General features: G+C 37.7%; 1 protein-coding gene across 1 annotated transcript in view; it reads right to left on the bottom strand.

The window, feature by feature from the left end:
* The window catches only part of LOC121372447 (phospholipase D1-like), a 64,177-nt gene that overhangs the window by 30,971 nt on the left and 12,226 nt on the right, over nt 1–20,980 (bottom strand). The window contains exons 4-11 of the mRNA XM_041498752.1: nt 18,763–18,898; nt 16,997–17,062; nt 16,518–16,675; nt 10,396–10,548; nt 9,921–10,070; nt 9,405–9,488; nt 7,809–7,890; nt 6,763–6,876 (exon numbers count right to left, since the gene is read on the bottom strand). Coding sequence (XP_041354686.1) covers nt 6,763–6,876; nt 7,809–7,890; nt 9,405–9,488; nt 9,921–10,070; nt 10,396–10,548; nt 16,518–16,675; nt 16,997–17,062; nt 18,763–18,898 — 943 coding nt within the window. The remainder of the gene's footprint in view (nt 1–6,762; nt 6,877–7,808; nt 7,891–9,404; nt 9,489–9,920; nt 10,071–10,395; nt 10,549–16,517; nt 16,676–16,996; nt 17,063–18,762; nt 18,899–20,980) is intronic.

The raw sequence follows: 20,980 nt of genomic DNA, 5'->3' as shown, positions 1-20,980 counted from the left end.
ATAATTTACAATAGGTACTGTAGATGTGTGGGATAGATGGTGCAATGTGAAAACGGGATACACAATTATCTATACCATTGATATGTGAGCGTTTATTGTGTTATGGTAACTTATGGAGGGTAAGTATATGGTAAGTATAACTTTATTGTTTAGGAACAGTGATGACTGATGGGGTTATTTGTAAATAGGTATGTATATTAGTATTGTAGTATTAGCATAATAACTAATAAAGGTAAGTATAGTTGTGTTATCACTTTGTGTATTTATTTTTGTAGTCAGTATGGAGTTTGAGAAATTTATGGAGGTAGGAAAAACCTTAGGCCTGGAGAAAACAGGGCTGCAGAAATTTGTTAAAGAGCAGATGGAAGAATTGAAGGAACTAAAGAGATTAGAAAGGGAAGATCGATTAAAGGAAAGAGAAGCAGCCAAAGAACTAGCAGAAATGGAAGCCGCCAAAGAGTTAAGGGAAAGAGAAGCAGCCAAAGAACTAGCGGAAATGGAAGCCGCCAAAGAGTTAAGGGAAAGAGATGTTGCTAGAGAGTTGGCAGAAATCAAGGAGAGGCAGTGGGCAAGTGAAAGAGAGGAGCGAGAACGAGAAAGACAGTTTGAATTAACTAAGCTGGAAATGGAGACAGGTAACCGAGCAGGTTTGTTGAAATCAAATGATGTAAGTGTTCAGAAAGTTAAATTGAAAATGAATGTATTTCAAGATGGTAGAGATGACATGGATGCTTACTTGACAAGCTTTGAAAGGATGTCCATAGCTCAGAAGTCACCACAGAAGGATTGGGCAATTCACTTAGGAACCTTATTGACAGGTAAAGCTAGAGATGTATATGTAAGGCTAAATAGCGAAGATGCGATGGATTATGATAAACTAAAGAATGCTCTGTTACATAGATACGATTTGACGCAGGAAGGATTTAGACAGAAGTTCAGAACAGCGAAAGTAGAAGTAGGAGAAACATACACACAGTTTCTGAGTAGAATGACAGGTTATGTACATAGGTGGATTAAAATGAGTGGAATTAATCAAGATTTTGAAGGATTGTTAGATTTATTATTGAGGGAACAGCTTTTGAATTCTGCAAGTACTGAATTAACATTGTATTTAAAAGAGAGAACACCAGAGAGCGCAGATAAAATGGCGAGTTTAGCAGAGACATTTGTAGAAGCCAGAAAAGGAGCAGTCCACAGCATAAAACAGGAAGAGAAGAGAAGGAAGAAAGAGACCGGAGACAGTATGTAGGAGGAGAAAGAGGACGAATACCGGGTAAGAACTTTTCAAACAACTATAATTCACACTCTAATTCACACAGATGTAGTGAATCTCATCGGCCATGGGCACCCAAGTGTTTTGTTTGTGATAAAAAGGGTCATATAGCCAGAGAATGTCCAAATAGGAACAAATCGACAAGAGAGATACGTGATAAAGAGGTTATTGCATGTATGGTTTCAATGAAGAAAAACAGATTAGTGGAAAGAGACGATAGCAATATGAATGTGTTTGTAGGGACAAACTTAGGAAAAGATACTACCATCATTAGAGATACAGGATGTTCCACAGTAGTGATCAGGAAGTGTTTAGTACCTGAGAATGACATGACAGGAGAGATAGGTAGTTATGTGACTTTAGATGGCGAGGTGAAAGAAGCCCCATGGTGTGAGACTTACATCAAAACGCCTTATTACACAGGGAAAGTCAGAGCTATGGTTTTAGATAATCCCATATATGATATTGTCATTGGAAACGTGATAGGAGCTAAAGATGCCATGAAGAGAGATATAGCACAGACAATAGGAATCATGGAGACAAGAGCCCAAGTGAAGAGGAGAAATCAGAAAATGAAGCATTTGATTACACCAACAATACAGATTGAAGGAGTGAATCCTGAACAGATCCGAGCTGAGCAGCGAAAAGATGAAGGTTTGGAAAAATTATTTAAATTAGCAGAAGCAGGGGAAGAAACGCTAAAAGGGAGAAATTTTTCAAAATTTGTAATTGAAAATGAATTGCTTAAAAGAAAGTCGCAGTCACCTAATGTTGAACATGGAAAGTTATTTGATCAACTTGTAGTACCAACGAAGTTAAGAGTCAAAGTGATGAGAGTTGCTCATGAAATAGTCTTGGCAGGACATATGGCTACACAGAAAACGATCAATAGGGTACAACGTCATTTTTATTGGCCTGGATTACAAGGGGATATTCGCAGGTTTTGCCAGTCATGCGATGTTTGCCAAAGAACAATTCCTAAAGGTAGAGTAGGGAAAGCTTTATTAGGAAAGATGCCAGTTATTGATGTGCCATTTGAAAGAGTAGCAGTAGATTTAGTAGGACCCATAGATCCGATGACTGACAAAAAGAACAGATATATTTTGGTTGTTGTGGATTTTGCAACTAGGTATCCTGAAGCAGTGGCTTTGAAGAATATTGACACCAGAACAGTAGCGAAGGCATTATTGGGAGTGTTTGGAAGAGTTGGAATGCCAAAAGAGATTCTTACTGACCGAGGAACTCAATTTACATCAGACATGATGAAGGAGGTATGTAGATTGTTATCTATGAAGCAATTAACAACCACCCCTTATCACCCCATGTGTAACGGCCTTGTTGAGAGATTTAACGGGACATTAAAATCAATGCTTAAAAAGATGTGTATTGAAAGACCAAAGGATTGGGATCGATATATAGCACCTTTGCTGTTCGCTTACAGGGAGGTACCGCAAGATAGTATAGGATTTTCTCCGTTTGAATTGCTTTATGGTAGAACAGTGAGAGGACCAATGCAGATTCTGAAAGAATTGTGGACAGATGAAATAACAGATCCAGAAATAAAGACAACATATCAGTATGTCATTGATCTGAGAGAGAGGCTGGAGGAAACGTGTATGCTGGCACACAACGAGTTAAAAAAATCATCAACGAGATATAGAAAATACTTCAATTCGAAGGCGAAGGACAGACAGCTGAAGGTTGGTGATCAGGTATTGTTGCTTTTACCTAAATACAAGAACAAGTTAGAAATGATGTGGCAGGGACCAAACAGGATAGTAGAGAAGCTGGGAAGTTTAGATTACAGAATAAAGATGGACAACGGGAAAGTAAAAACCTTTCATGTGAATATGCTAAAGAAATATTTGGACAGACCAAAGGAAGAGAATAGAGAAAGGATAGAAACAGTTTGTGTAGCAGTAGTAGAAGAGGAAGTCGTTGAAGGGGAATGTACAGAAAAGTTAGAAGGGAAGTTGGGTATTGTATTACCATCGTTAGTTAAGACAGAGACATGGGAAAGATGTGAACTTTCAAGTGATTTAGATAGGAAACAAATCCAAGATGTGAAAGGTGTACTGCAAACATTCCAAGATGTATTATCAGATAAACCTGGAAGAACTGATCTGGAAACATTCAAAATAGAATTAACTTCTGAAGAACCTGTTAGATTAAAACCATATCCAATACCGTTTAGCTTGACGAAGGTAGTGAAAGAGGAAGTAGATCAAATGCTAGAACTTGATGTGATTGAGAAATCTCACTCAGCATATGCTAGTCCCATAGTGTTAGTGAAAAAGAAAGAAGGGACATATCGATTTTGTACTGATTATAGGAGATTGAACCAAATTGTTGTATATGATGCAGAACCCATTCCTAATATTGATGAATTACTCAGTAAAATTTCAGGAGCAAAATTCTTCACAAAAATTGATCTTTGCAAGGGATACTGGCAGATTCCAGTGGAAGAAGATTCGAGAGATGCAACAGCGTTCGTTACACCAAATGGTCTGTATCATTGGAAGGTAATGCCGTTTGGAATAGTTAGTGCTCCAGCGGTATTCTCACGGATGATGAGAACTCTATTGAAAGGTTTGAGTAATGTGAGAAACTACATTGATGACATTTTAATATATACCGAAACATGGGAGGAACATCTAGAGATGGTTGAGACAGTATTTAACAGACTGAGATGGAAAGTTAACTGCAAAACCGAGCAAGTGTTTGATTGGATTCAAAACTTTAGAATTTTTAGGACATATGGTGGGTAATGGTGAAATTGGACCAGAGGCAAAGAAAGTGAAGAAAATCATGGCAATATCTAGACCACAGAACAAAAAAGAGTTGAGATCATTTTTGGGACTCATTGGGTACTACAGAAAATTTATTAAGAATTTTTCAGAAATTGCAGCTCCACTAACGGACATGACTAAGAACAGTCAGACTAAAGTGTTACAGTGGACAGAGGGTACGGCAGCAGCATTTAAAACACTGAAAGAAAAGATGTCAAGTGCACCTGTGTTGAAACTCCCTAAACTTGGGGAACATTTCACCATTAGAACGGACGCATCAGGTAATGGGTTAGGTGCAGTATTGATGCAGGAGAGCGAAGGTGAGGTATTTCCGGTGTTGTATGTTAGTAGGAAATTAAAGGACAGAGAAACCAGATACGCAACTATTGAGAAGGAGTGTTTGGCCATTGTGTGGGCCATAGGTAAGTTTACACAGTACGTGTACGGAGTGGACTTCACATTAGAAACCGACCACCAGTCACTGACATGGTTACACCAGACGAGGTTTGACAATGCACGAGTGATGAGATGGGCATTGGCACTACAACCATACAGGTTTGTATGTAAGAGTATCCATGGTAAGGATAATGTGTGTGCCGATCTTTTAAGTCGATGCGGTGACAGTGGGGATATAGAATAGATTATCAAGGTTATGTAGTATCCTGTGAAGGATTAACTTTGACTTACTGTGACTTGTGATTTTGGTTTTGTTAGATATTTTTATTTTGGGAAATAAAAATTTTAAGTAGGGGAATGTGTCACAAGTCAAGGGTAATCTGATTTTAATTGTATGAAAGAGAATATGTGGTTATATATTTTATAACATTTTTTATCATTTATACAGTATTTTAATTTATACGAATGAGAGAAGCATGAAGTATGAGTCATAGCTTGTATCTCACACATGAAGCTGTCTTTAATTAGCAAGGTAGCAATTTGTATTATTGTAGCTTGTGGTATGGGTGAGTGATAGATGAGTGATAAGCTGACTGGGTGAATATAGTGTGGAACTGGGTTATTGAGTGGATGATTTGTCATTAATCGCTGAGAGAGAATCATTGAACATTCAGTTTGGGAAAGACTTGGTAGAAGTGTAAGAGACTTTGTGGAAGTTTGGGTTATTGTTTAACCGTAAGTAAATTAAATATTTTACACATGTATTGTGTTACAGAGGTGTGACATTTGAATGTTATTTTGGTCTGTATTTAATTTGCTATATTAAATGTATATACTTAGCAAATGCTCAGTGTAACTTGTGAAATGCGGACATTGTGTAAAGTAATGAAATTGTTTGCTATATGTATTTATGTTTTTATTAAATGTATAATGTGAATTGAATTATACACATGAAGTAAGTTGTACGTGTTATTAACGTATACGTTGTGAAACCTGTATAATGTGGACATGTGTGAAATGATGAAAATGATTGATGTATGAAGGGTATTTAATATTGAGGTTTTGCATGATAGTAATGGAGTGTATATTGTTTACAGCAGCTTGTGTGGTATCTGTTGAGACCAACAACGGGATGAGCAGCGAGGGGCAATGTTAGAGTTTGACCAGGCGATTGGGCTGTGGAATTATGTGAAGAAGGGACGAGGAAACTGACGTTGATGTTAATTCATGGAAGTTGGGTACAGCTGAAGTGGAAATTGAAGTTCCACATGTGGGCTACTTATTAGCCATGATGTTGTGGTGGTGAATAACAAGTGTATTGTTATCGTGCAGCATCTCGGTGAATAACAAGTGTATTGTTATTGTGCAGCAGAAAGATATTGTGTAAATATGGCTGTAGTATTTAGAGCTGATTTGAAATGGAGGGTGCTAACTAATGTTAGTACATAATTTAGTTAGAACAAAATATGTATACAAAAGTTGATCACGAGGAAGTGAATCATAAGGATTGTGGTATGAACTGAAACATTTTATATTGAACTGTGTGGTTTTAGTATATTATTTTGTGTGTTGTGATACGTGATATTTTTATATGAAATTATGTGTAAAGTGGTGATAATGTATGTTTATTATATATGAGAAGTGTGAGTGTTGAGGGAGTGCTGGTGATTAGTGGTATGTGAGAGGGATATAATTAGGTTTAGTAAGTAGGAGTGGAGAATGAATGTGATTGTTATTTGTGTGCTGTAAATAAATGTAATATAATTTATTTGGATTAGTGTTGTTTCTTTTAGTTATTCAATCACTTGTGACACTGGGTGTTTGGACACCAGAGTCTGCTTGCTATAAATACTGCTGATGTTTGAGAATATAAAAGAGAACTTTACCTTGATGTTTTCTGGGTGTTTGGACACCAGAGTCTGCTTGCTATAAATACTGCTGATGTTTGAGAATATGAAGGAGAACTTTACCTTGATGTTTTCTGGGTGTTTGGGACACTAGAGTCTGCTTGCTATAAATACTGCTGATGTTTGAAAATATGAAGGAGAACTTTACCTTGATGTTTTCTGGGTGTTTGGACACCAGAGTCTGCTTGCTATAAATACTGCTGATGTTTGAGAATATAAAAGAGAACTTTACCTTGCTGTTTTCTGGGTGTTTGGACACCAGAGTCTGCTTGCTATAAATACTGCTGATGTTTGAGAATATGAAGAACTTTACCTTGATGTTTTCTGGGTGTTTGGACACCAGAGTCTGCTTGCTATAAATACTGCTGATGTTTGAGAATATGAAGGAGAACTTTACCTTGATGTTTTCTGGGTGTTTGGACACCAGAGTCTGCTTGCTATAAATACTGTTGATGCCAAGAGCCAGCTGAATCTCCTTGTACAGCAAAATAAAAATCTTCACTCCCGCATCCTATAGAAAAAACCAGTGAGCCACATTTACAAAAGGTGATTAACATGTGATTATTACCCATGTGTTTAAATTGTAAATGCAGATAAAAAGAAGACACGTGGATGTAGATAAGGAAATAAATATTTGTTTAACAACACCTCAGCACTTTTTAAATTACGACTAGCTTGTGCCTCAAGGTATACTCTTTGTCCGATTGTCTCTCTCTCTCTGTCTGATTGTCTCCCTCTCTCTCTCTGACTGTCCTTCTTCCTGTCTGTCTCTCTGTTTGACTGTTCCTCTGTCTGACAGTCTCCCCCTCTCTGTCTGACTGTCCCTCTCTCTCTGTCTGTCCTTCCCTCTGACTGTTCCTCTCTCTGTCTGACTGTTCCTATCTCTATGTGACTGTCCCCTCTCCGACTGACTGTCTCTCTTTCTGTCTGACCATCCCTCTCTCTGACCATCCCTCTCTCTGACTGTCCCTCTCTCTGTCTGACTATCTCTCTCTCTCTGTCTGACTGTTCCTATCTCTATCTGACTGTCCCTCTCTCCGATTGACTGTCTCACTCTCTCTATGTGACTGTCCCTCTCTCTATCTGACTGTCCTTCTCTCCGACTGACTGTCTCACTCTCTCTCTCTGACCGACTGTCCCTCTGTCTCTGACCGACTGTCCCTCTCTCTGAGTGTTCCTCTCTCTCTGACCGACTGTCCCTCTTTTTCTCTGTCTGTCCCCCTCTCTCTGTCCGACTGTCCCTCTCTCTGTCCGACTGTTTCTCTCTCTCTCTCTCTCTGTCTGTCCCGCTCTCTCTGTCTGACTGTCCCGCTCCCTCTGTCTGACTGTCCCTCTCTCTCATGTATTACAAAAACACCAAAAGGCTGAAGTTTAAAATATGTTGAGGTATTGTTGAATCATTAAATTATTATTTTTCTTAAATAGATTAAGTAATCAACTTACGGCTTTCCTCTGTAGAATCAGATCCAGTCTCCATCTGTCGCCCTCGGTCATCGGACGCTTCAGGTAAATCTCGGGACTCAGCCTGTAAAGATAATTGGACACTGCAGAGCAAAATCAAGAACAGACAACCATTACTTGTCGATTCAATGTATAAAAGAATCAACAACTTATTTTTACCACAATAGACAGACCCATAAAACAACTCACCACCAGTCAGAGATGTATATTAACATGTGAGTAGATAGACCCATAAAACAACTCACCACCAGTCTGAGATGTATATTAACGTGTGAGTAGATAGACCCATAAAATAACTCACCACCCGTCTGAGATGTATATTAATGTGAGTAGATAGACCCATAAAACAACTCACCACCAGTCTGAGATGTATATTAACATGTGAGTAGATAGACCCATAAAATAACTCACCACCAGTCTGAGATGTATATTAACATGCGAGTAGATTAGACCCATAAAACAACTCACCACCAGTCTGAGATGTATATTAACGTGTGAGTAGATAGACCCATAAAATAACTCACCACCAGTCAGAGATGTATATTAACATGTGAGTAGACAGACCCATAAAACAACTCACCACCAGTCAGAGATGTATATTAACGTGTGAGTAGACAGACCCATAAAATAACTCACCACCAGTCTGAGATGTATATTAACATGTGAGTAGATAGACCCATAAAACAACTCACCACCAGTCTGAGATGTATATTAACGTGTGAGTAGATAGACCCATAAAATAACTCACCACCAGTCAGAGATGTATATTAACATGTGAGTAGATAGACCCATAAAATAACTCACCACCAGTCTGAGATGTATATTAACATGTGAGTAGACAGACCCATATAACAACTCCATACCAGTCTGAGATGTATATTAACATGTGAGTAGATAGACCCATAAAACAACTCACCACCAGTCAGAGATGTATATTAACGTGTGAGTAGATAGACCCATAAAATAACTCACCACCAGTCAGAGATGTATATTAACATGTGAGTAGACAGACCCATAAAACAACTCACCACCAGTCTGAGATGTATATTAATGTGAGTAGATAGACTCATAAAACAACTCACCACCAGTCTGAGATGTATATTAACATGTGAGTAGACAGACCCATAAAACAACTCACCACCAGTCTGAGATGTATATTAACATGTGAGTAGACAGACCCATAAAACAACTCACCACCAGTCAGAGATGTATATTAACATGTGAGTAGACAGACCCATAAAACAACTCACCACCAGTCTGAGATGTATATTAACATGTGAGTAGATAGACCCATAAAACAACTCACCACCAGTCTGAGATGTATATTAACGTGTGAGTAGATAGACCCATAAAACAACTCACCACCAGTCTGAGATATATTAACACGTGAGTAGATAGACCCATATAACAACTCACCACCAGTCTGAGATGTATATTAACGTGAGTAGATAGACCCATATAACAACTCACCACCAGTCTGAGATATATTAACACGTGAGTAGATAGACCCATATAACAACTCACCACCAGTCTTAGATGTATATTAACATGAGTAGACAGACCCATAAAACAACTCACCACCAGTCTGAGATGTATATTTCTTCTTTAGCTTTCTCCAAAGCATCAGCTACAGCTTCAAAGTATGATGAACCATCGACAAACCTGAACACAAATAAATAAATACTGTGGTAGCATATATTACATCTTTGAAGTAAACACCCCAAAATAACCTAGAGTTATATAGTAAAATACACATATGTATATATGTAAAAAAATTAAAATAAAAACCATCCAAAAATAACATATAATGATGAGCAATAATGTGAAACTAAACATTTTGCAGGACTTGAATTTAACAGCGGCACCGATGGCAATTCCTGTAGGTCGGTAGCTTTACTGATGGCAGGTTTTTGCCACAGTATAAAAAGTATTGCTGTTGGCTCAAAATTACTGGAGATGAGCATTTTTCAACACGGCAAAAACCTTTCAAATTTAAGCCCTACCTTTGTGGAATCACAATAAAGTACATTTTTCATTTAGTAGAAAATGAAGACCAACTGCTGCTGGAACGAACTGACGAACTAACTAACTAACCATCTTGCATAAGAGTTTTCTCTCTCTGGAGCATATGAGAGGAATCTGTTTTTCCGAGTGAAGTCTTTCGCGGTAGTTTTAGATCTGTCAGTCAAACACTGGGCCCATTCTCTAGCTTTTCGTGACGTCCAACATTTGATGAGCAACTTCCTGAAAAATAACGCCATTAACAAGACTAGAGTTTGATTCATGAAATGAGGGAAGTCAAATACACAATCATGAAGAAAATATCCTCATTTTAATCTCTTTTCACCCTGTTTTGCTAGTTTCCTGCAACTCTTCTCAACTGTTCAGATTAAGGCCACAACAAAAGCTGATGACAATTGACAGGTTTGTGGCAAGGATGGCCACAAGACACAAGCACGTCACAGATGAAGAGACAAGGACCAGGATGTGGAATTGGACAACAAAAAAGTTTGAAAGATAAGAGAAGCTGCCAGAAAAATGGGGAAAAAAATAAAAGAAGAAAACCGACCTGCTAAGGTTTGAAATGAGGACCCCGTGTGTCACCCCGGACGCAGCTATCCCAACGTCTACGTGGAAGTCGGAATCCATCAGCATGACGTCACTGACGATGCCGTCTTCAGGTCGAATGTAGGCCAGGAACGTGTCTTTAACAACCAGCCACCTGCAGAATAAACCATCTATGTAGTCGTCAATTTAATATATAACCATATCGAAGTAATATTACAATCACTTGGGTTTATTGTATGTGTGGTTTATCATACCAATTATGAACTTAAATTACAAAGGGACAACAGGAAAACCAATAGCCTTATAATGACCACATGGTCAGTGGAATAGAAAACATTATCAACACTGAGCCATTTGTAGAATGATCATGGTATTTATTACACTGTGGCTGGATAGGTGCCTGTTAGATGTACCTCATTTGAGTTTCATCACCTAGCTCTTACCAACAGATCAAATGAATCATTTACTTGACTATTTTAACCAGTTTGGACTTTGAACTTGAAATAATTATATTCTCGACCTTGTTCTCCTACAGTTTATTAAACCATACTCTCTTCATTGGAAGCACTGTGTACTTAACTACTGCAAGCGAGATATCTCGCCCAATGTTGCCAGTCAGCATACTGTACACAGTGCATTCCCCAATTCATATTTCCCACCCTTCTGCACCCGGCATTCGCCGAAAATAAAAATTTATCAACAGAAAATAGATTGACTAACAGCTTTAGTTTTTCGTTTTTCAATGGAAAATACCATGTTATTTTGAGTTCAAAAGGTGGTTTTCGGCAAGTATTTTCGCTTTACAACAATGGCGGCACATTGTGGTAATTTTCAGGGATCGATAGCTGATTGTGACAGCTAATTTGATAATAAATTTGATGATTTTACCAACAACGAAAATGATCAAATATTGGGATATGAATTGTAGTTTGTTTTTTAAAAACATTCTGGTCAGAAAAACAGTTATTGGGAATAATAGAAATAAATACTAGACGGGGTATAAAAACCCCCAAATCATCCACAAACTGAATCTGTGAAGCCATTCTAACGTAAGTTTGCTGATGATTTTTTTCATAACAATGAACATAACAGATTAAAATCACAAACAATACTTATAATTAAATTTGAATCATACTTGCTAATAATAACACTAAAAGTGCATACTTTATTTGGAATTATTTTGTATCCATAAACAATAACGCTCAATAAGACAACTATATAAACAATAACGCTCAATAAGACAACTATATAAACAATAACGCTCAATAAGACAACTATATAAACAATAACGCTCAATAAGACAACTATATAAACAATAACGCTCAATAAGACAACTATATAAACAATAACGCTCAATAAGACAACTATATAAACAATAACGCTCAATAAGACAATAAAATGACGTCATCAGATATGACGTTCCCCGACGACACAATTTTTTACATTGCTACTTCTGGACCAATAGGATGATGTTCTATAGTAATGAATGTATTGTATGTGGTATACAGTGTGTTAGTTTGTATGTGGTATACAGTGTGTTGGTTTGTGTGACATTGGGCGAGTGAATGTATTGTATGTGGTATACAGTGTGTTGGTTTGTGTGACATTGGGCGAGATAATGTATTGTATGTGGTATACAGTGTGTTGGTTTGTGTGACATTGGGCGAGTGAATGTATTGTATGTGGTATACAGTGTGTTGGTTTGTGTGACATTGGGCGAGTGAATGTATTGTATGTGGTATACAGTGTGTTGGTTTGTGTGACATTGGGCGAGTGAATGTATTGTATGTGGTATACAGTGTGTTGGTTTGTGTGACATTGGGCGAGTGAATGTATTGTATGTGGTATACAGTGTGTTGGTTTGTGTGACATTGGGCGAGTGAATGTATTGTATGTGGTATACAGTGTGTTGGTTTGTGTGACATTGGGCGAGTGAATGTATTGTATGTGGTATACAGTGTGTTGGTTTGTGTGACATTGGGCGAGTGAATGTATTGTATGTGGTATACAGTGTGTTGGTTTGTGTGACATTGGGCGAGTGAATGTATTGTATGTGGTATACAGTGTGTTGGTTTGTGTGACATTGAGCGAGTGAATGTATTGTATGTGGTATACAGTGTGTTGGTTTGTGTGACATTGGGCGAGTGAATGTATTGTATGTGGTATACAGTGTGTTGGTTTGTGTGACATTGGGCGAGTGAATGTATTGTATGTGGTATACAGTGTGTTGGTTTGTGTGACATTGAGCGAGTGAATGTATTGTATGTGGTATACAGTGTGTTGGTTTGTGTGACATTGGGCGAGTGAATGTATTGTATGTGGTATACAGTGTGTTGGTTTGTGTGACATTGGGCGAGATATTGTATTGTATGTGGTATACAGTGTGTTGGTTTGTGTGACATTGGGCGAGTGAATGTATTGTATGTGGTATACAGTGTGTTGGTTTGTGTGACATTGGGCGAGATAATGTATTGTATGTGGTATACAGTGTGTTGGTTTGTGTGACATTGGGCGAGTGAATGTATTGTATGTGGTATACAGTGTGTTGGTTTGTGTGACATTGAGCGAGTGAATGTATTGTATGTGGTATACAGTGTGTTGGTTTGTGTGACATTGGGCGAGATAATGTATTGTATGTGGTATACAGTGTGTTGGTTTGTGTGACATTGGGCGAGTGAATGTATTGTATGTGGTATACAGTGTGTTGGTTTGTGTGACATTGGGCGAGTGAATGTATTGTATGTGGTATACAGTGTGTTGGTTTGTGTGACATTGGGCGAGTGAATGTATTGTATGTGGTATACAGTGTGTTGGTTTGTGTGACATTGGGCGAGTGAATGTATTGTATGTGGTATACAGTGTGTTGGTTTGTGTGACATTGGGCGAGATAATGTATTGTATGTGGTATACAGTGTGTTGGTTTGTGTGACATTGGGCGAGTGAATGTATTGTATGTGGTATACAGTGTGTTGGTTTGTGTGACATTGAGCGAGTGAATGTATTGTATGTGGTATACAGTGTGTTGGTTTGTGTGACATTGGGCGAGTGAATGTATTGTATGTGGTATACAGTGTGTTGGTTTGTGTGACATTGGGCGAGTGAATGTATTGTATGTGGTATACAGTGTGTTGGTTTGTGTGACATTGGGCGAGTGAATGTATTGTATGTGGTATACAGTGTGTTGGTTTGTGTGACATTGGGCGAGTGAATGTATTGTATGTGGTATACAGTGTGTTGGTTTGTGTGACATTGAGCGAGTGAATGTATTGTATGTGGTATACAGTGTGTTGGTTTGTGTGACATTGGGCGAGTGAATGTATTGTATGTGGTATACAGTGTGTTGGTTTGTGTGACATTGGGCGAGTGAATGTATTGTATGTGGTATACAGTGTGTTGGTTTGTGTGACATTGAGCGAGTGAATGTATTGTATGTGGTATACAGTGTGTTGGTTTGTGTGACATTGGGCGAGTGAATGTATTGTATGTGGTATACAGTGTGTTGGTTTGTGTGACATTGGGCGAGTGAATGTATTGTATGTGGTATACAGTGTGTTGGTTTGTGTGACATTGGGCGAGAGATATGTATTGTATGTGGTATACAGTGTGTTGGTTTGTGTGACATTGGGCGAGATAATGTATTGTATGTGGTATACAGTGTGTTGGTTTGTGTGACATTGGGCGAGTGAATGTATTGTATGTGGTATACAGTGTGTTGGTTTGTGTGACATTGGGCGAGTGAATGTATTGTATGTGGTATACAGTGTGTTGGTTTGTGTGACATTGGGCGAGTGAATGTATTGTATGTGGTATACAGTGTGTTGGTTTGTGTTACATTGAGCGAGTGAATGTATTGTATGTGGTATACAGTGTGTTGGTTTGTGTGACATTGAGCGAGTGAATGTATTGTATGTGGTATACAGTGTGTTGGTTTGTGTGACATTGGGCGAGATAATGTATTGTATGTGGTATACAGTGTGTTGGTTTGTGTGACATTGGGCGAGTGAATGTATTGTATGTGGTATACAGTGTGTTGGTTTGTGTGACATTGGGCGAGATAATGTATTGTATGTGGTATACAGTGTGTTGGTTTGTGTGACATTGGGCGAGATAATGTATTGTATGTGGTATACAGTGTGTTGGTTTGTGTGACATTGAGCGAGTGAATGTATTGTATGTGGTATACAGTGTGTTGGTTTGTGTGACATTGAGCGAGTGAATGTATTGTATGTGGTATACAGTGTGTTGGTTTGTGTGACATTGGGCGAGTGAATGTATTGTATGTGGTATACAGTGTGTTGGTTTGTGTGACATTGGGCGAGATATTGTATTGTATGTGGTATACAGTGTGTTGGTTTGTGTGACATTGGGCGAGTGAATGTATTGTATGTGGTATACAGTGTGTTGGTTTGTGTGACATTGGGCGAGATAATGTATTGTATGTGGTATACAGTGTGTTGGTTTGTGTGACATTGGGCGAGTGAATGTATTGTATGTGGTATACAGTGTGTTGGTTTGTGTGACATTGGGCGAGATAATGTATTGTATGTGGTATACAGTGTGTTGGTTTGTGTGACATTGAGCGAGATAATGTATTGTATGTGGTATACAGTGTGTTGGTTTGTGTGACATTGGGAGAGATATTGTATTGTATGTGGTATACAGTGTGTTGGTTTGTGTGACATTGGGCGAGATAATGTATTGTATGTGGTATACAGTGTGTTGGTTTGTGTGACATTGGGCGAGATAATGTATTGTATGTGGTATACAGTGTGTTGGTTTGTGTGACATTGGGCGAGTGAATGTATTGTATGTGGTATACAGTGTGTTGGTTTGTGTGACATTGGGCGAGATAATGTATTGTATGTGGTATACAGTGTGTTGGTTTGTGTGACATTGGGCGAGATGGGCGAGATAATGTATTGTATGTGGTATACAGTGTGTTGGTTTGTGTGACATTGAGCGAGATAATGTATTGTATGTGGTATACAGTGTGTTGGTTTGTGTGACATTGGGAGAGATATTGTATTGTATGTGGTATACAGTGTGTTGGTTTGTGTGACATTGGGCGAGATAATGTATTGTATGTGGTATACAGTGTGTTGGTTTGTGTGACATTGAGCGAGATAATGTATTGTATGTGGTATACAGTGTGTTGGTTTGTGTGACATTGGGAGAGATATTGTATTGTATGTGGTATACAGTGTGTTGGTTTGTGTGACATTGGGCGAGATAATGTATTGTATGTGGTATACAGTGTGTTGGTTTGTGTGACATTGAGCGAGATAATGTATTGTATGTGGTATACAGTGTGTTGGTTTGTGTGACATTGGGAGAGATATTGTATTGTATGTGGTATACAGTGTGTTGGTTTGTGTGACATTGGGCGAGATAATGTATTGTATGTGGTATACAGTGTGTTGGTTTGTGTGACATTGGGCGAGATAATGTATTGTATGTGGTATACAGTGTGTTGGTTTGTGTGACATTGGGCGAGTGAATGTATTGTATGTGGTATACAGTGTGTTGGTTTGTGTGACATTGGGCGAGATAATGTATTGTATGTGGTATACAGTGTGTTGGTTTGTGTGACATTGGGCGAGTGAATGTATTGTATGTGGTATACAGTGTGTTGGTTTGTGTGACATTGGGCGAGTGAATATATTGTATGTGGTATACAGTGTGTTGGTTTGTGTGACATTGAGCGAGTGAATGTATTGTATGTGGTATACAGTGTGTTGGTTTGTGTGACATTGGGCGAGTGAATGTATTGTATGTGGTATACAGTGTGTTGGTTTGTGTGACATTGGGCGAGTGAATGTATTGTATGTGGTATACAGTGTGTTGGTTTGTGTGACATTGGGCGAGTGAATGTATTGTATGTGGTATACAGTGTGTTGGTTTGTGTGACATGTGACATTGGGCGAGTGAATGTATTGTATGTGGTATACAGTGTGTTGGTTTGTGTGACATTGGGCGAGTGAATGTATTGTATGTGGTATACAGTGTGTTGGTTTGTGTGACATTGGGCGAGATATTTTGTCTGCAGTAGTCAGAATGTTAAAATGCACTGACATGACATTAAGCAAACCTTCATTTCCCAATGACATCATCATACAGTCGTACCTTCTGTTCCACGTGCCTCCGATGTGAGCCTTCGACAGACAGCCGCAGCAACTGATGTTGATCCTCCGACCCCCAGAACATTTCTTAATGAGTCCCTCCTTTCCTTTCTTTCCAAGCTTGTTCACAAACGACAGGTGGCAAACCTCAAAAAACCGCAGCTGAAATACACAGTAATAACACTGTTGACAAACGACAGGTGGCAAACCTAAAAAAAACGCAGCTGAAATACACAGTAATAACACTGTGCGTGCACAATTTTGCCAATTCATACGGGTTGCTGCTGATTTTTTTTTATATCATACCCCGATGAACATAAAAGAAATAACAGGCAATACTTTAAAGTGAAAAGTGGTGAGCACCCTAAACTCTGTTTAAGACACAACTTGGACCTTCAACAAATCACACCCTAGACTATGAATAAACATGTCTGGTTAATGTTATAATTTTAGGTCACACCCACGCCATTTAAATAACCTTACCATTTCCGAGTGGTTTCGGTAGGACTTGTATTTGACAACATTTTGAAGGTATAACTCCAACTGGTTCTGAAAATATCCACACAAAAAAATTATTTAATTTAAATAAAAGTAATGTTACAGTTATTTATTCCGTGTTCTATATGGTTCAGAAAATACATGCACCTAAAAGTATTAAGGAAAAGACTGAGAAAAAGCAGACAATGAATGAGTTAAAATATTTTTAATTTTACGGTCTACAAATATTTCACACACACATTTATAAAGAAAAAACTAATACATTTTTGAATGAATATAACTGTGCATATTGATCTGCAAAAAACCTCCAAGAATGAATCCCCCAAAAATCTACATTTAAGGTTTTTTCTGTTTTTCCAGTGTTATTTAATCTAGTATTTGCAAGCTGATTCTGCAAATTTCAACCACAGAATCGAAATTAATAATTTACAAAATGTATATTAAAATGATATCAGTTGAGCTTGTTATTTGGTCTGTGTTCATACAAACATTATGCATAATTCATGTCTCGTTTTAAAAACAGCTGCTGCATGAATGTGACAGGTGTAAAATTGTCTGGTAATCATACCAGTATATTAATCCAAAACTATCATTTCTAACGAACAGCTTTATCCTAATACACCAGCCTCGGTGGCGTCGTGGTTAAGCCATCAAACATAAGGCTGGTAGGTAAGCGAGTTTTAATCACCACCTGGGCTATAGCTCTGGGTCAGCAGAAAAATTTGCCAAATTATCAATTAAAGAAACAAAGTTATTTTGTAAGAAAATCACAATTATAGTTAAAGAAACAAAGTTATTTTGTAAGAAAATATCTATTACAGTTAAAGAAACAAAGTTATTTTGTAAGAAAATCTCTATTAAAGTTAAAGAAACAAAGTTATTTTGTAAGAAAATCTCAATTAAAACGACAGACCCTAGTTTTTAAACACTAAGGCATATTTTCCACCAAGACTCTTAACTTCAACCCGTAAAAATGGACACTATAAGTTTGGTTAATTTACAAACCTGTAACACATTTGATTACAACAGAGTGAAACAAGAGTCTGTGACATTGAAACACCCTTAAAAATAGACCAAAATGCGACTCCATAACTGTTACTTCTCAGACACATGTGCGTTTTTAAAAATATTAAAAATGTATTTTGTGGTATTAGAAACACCAGACCGACTAGAAACACTCCAGTTCTACAGAAATGGATAATCTAAACAATACAATACAAGTAATGTGTGATTTCAGCGATCATAAACGACTCTAATAGTGAACAATATGCTGCAGTGTTTAAAAACTATCGTCTGTCCCTTTAATACTGGAAATTAAAATAAAATTTGCCAATTATTTTTAAAATTCGCATTTGGTGAATATGACGAGTGCCAGAGCTAGCCCTGAACGACTACACCCTCTTCTCTCTTCTCAATAACCACTAATATTATATACTAACCCACTGTCCTGGACAGACCGCCCAGACAGCTGAAGTGTGTGCCCAGGACTACGTGCTTCTACTTTAAATGGATATAAGCACGAAAATAAGTTAGCCTAATACCAGGTCTAGGTACATGACTGTATGGTATAATAAAAAATAAAAAAAAAAAAAAAAAACCCCACTCATTTTCAAGAAATACTGTAAGTTATAACAGTTTTGTTTTAAAAGCCTGTATGGTGATAGTCCTCTCAACATACAGCAGAAACACTTATGATCACACTGGTAAATAGAAAAAACTGCTAGGATTGTTTAATGATCATTGTGATTCACCCGTCGTTCAAGAATATTCTGCTCGCCAGTGAGAGCTTCGGGTCGGAGAGGGAACCGTGCATTATTTCTCTCCTTGCTTCCTTTGTCTTTCCAAGCCTGGTGCTCACGCCGAATGGTTCGCCGCCTCTCTTGATATCTACAATACATTACGATTATAGTAATCAACATAGTTACTGTAATAACCATATCATGGAAATAAAAGTACAAATATTTATACTGTTTAATTCTTTCCCTCTCCAATTCATGACAAATTCTAGAACACACCATTGTAGACCAATCCTTGAACACATCAAAGAGGACACACCAAAGAGGACTAATCCTAGGTCATGCTAAAGACGACCAATTCTAGGTCACACTAAAGAGGACCAATCCTAGGTCACACCAAATAGGACCAATTCTAGAATACACCACAGGAGCAATCCTAGAATACACCAGAGGACCAATCCTAGAATATATCAGAGAACAAATCCTAGAACACACCAAAGAGGACAAATCCTAGAATACACCAGAGGACCAATCCATGGACACATTAGATGGGACCAATCCTAGGACACACCAAAGAGGACCAATCCTAGAATACACCAGAGAACCAATCCATGGACACATTAGATGGGACCAATCCTAGGACACACCAAAGAGGACCAATCCTAGAATACACCAGAGAACCAATCCATGGACACATTAGATGGGACCAATCCATGGACACATTAGATGGGACCAATCCTAGGACACACCAAAGAGGACCAATCCCAGGACATTTCAAAGAGGACCAATCCCAGGACATTTCAAAGAGGACCAATCCCAGGACATTTCAAAGAGGACCAATCCCAGGACATTTCAAAGAAGACCAATCCCATAACACACCAACGAGAACCAATCCTAAAACATATTTATGAGTTGGGCAAATGTTCTAGCACTCAGCTACATCCTAATTGTCAACTGACAACAATACATGACTGTTTCTTACCGGCTACACGTAATTTCTTACTACTAATAACAACAGGAAGTAGTTTACACAACACTGATATGGAACTCGTAATATCAAATGACTACTTATCTAAAGCACCAGGATACATGTACAACTGTCCGTCATTGTGCTATATAAAGTTAACTACAAGTAATCAGCTGATTTTACTAAATATCAGCATTGTATATAACTTGTTAGTACTTCTCTGACAAGTAGAATTAGAGTAAAATAACAAAAAAAGTATTCAAAGGTAGCATGAGTAGACAGGAACAGAAAAAAGGTGAAATATAAATAAATGAGAAAATATAAACTAAATATGACAAGGAACTATAAAAACTGGCAATCAGTATAAATTATATTCTTACCCACTGGACAGGGTTATCCAGCTTTTGCATGGTGCTAGAAAAATCTGTCTGACCCAAGGGCTAAACGATTTCTACATATACGTGATGTCATAACTCATGGTTTTCAAAATTCTGTTTGGCATTTCACATTGTATCATTGCTTTAAAAATATTTCAACAAATTAATATTTTCAAGTTTATATTTATTATTAAGTTGTTGCATTTTTATGTGATTGCATAAGCTGGACTATATTTTTCAGTGTATGATTAAATGAGTTTCAATGTTTGTAGGTGAAATGTTTATGAATCGTTCAACAATAAACAAACCGTACGTACTTACAGAATTAATGTTTTGTTACTCTAATTAAATGGGCAAGACAAAGAATCCATCACCGTTGTGAGGTACAGATAAGGCAATTCCAACCCTCAGGACAAAATGTTTTTGTAAGGGCCTTGGTAAACCTTGGCCCTAACAAAAAACATTTTGTCCCTCGGGTTGGAATTGCCTTATCTATACCTCACATCAGTGATAGATTCTATTACTGTATATCCACTTTACAGACTGAATATTATTACATACCTACAGTGTATTCAATCTTACTATAGTGATAAAGACAATTTCAAACTGTGTGATACATTTATCGTGTATCACACATACATGTATGTGCGATCTGGACCAGAACTTGTAAATGAGGAATTCCCTTTTTATTTTTACTGGCGTTAGCGCCTTTTTATTACTGATGATTTACAAATTAAGTCAAACCGTATTTGGAACATTACACAAGATTACCATAGAGTATGATTCTTAACATTAAGTAAATCCATGAAAGGAGGATTGATCAATATATTTAAGAAAGTGTAGTTATGACGTAAAATTAAAAAACGTTTTTGTAAAAAATAAAAGGAAG

The sequence above is a fragment of the Gigantopelta aegis genome, chromosome 4 (assembly GCF_016097555.1).
Source record: "Gigantopelta aegis isolate Gae_Host chromosome 4, Gae_host_genome, whole genome shotgun sequence".
Lineage (NCBI taxonomy): Eukaryota > Metazoa > Mollusca > Gastropoda > Neomphalida > Peltospiridae > Gigantopelta > Gigantopelta aegis.
The sequence above is the reverse complement of the archived record's forward strand: the minus strand, read 5'-3'. Positions and strand labels throughout refer to the sequence as shown.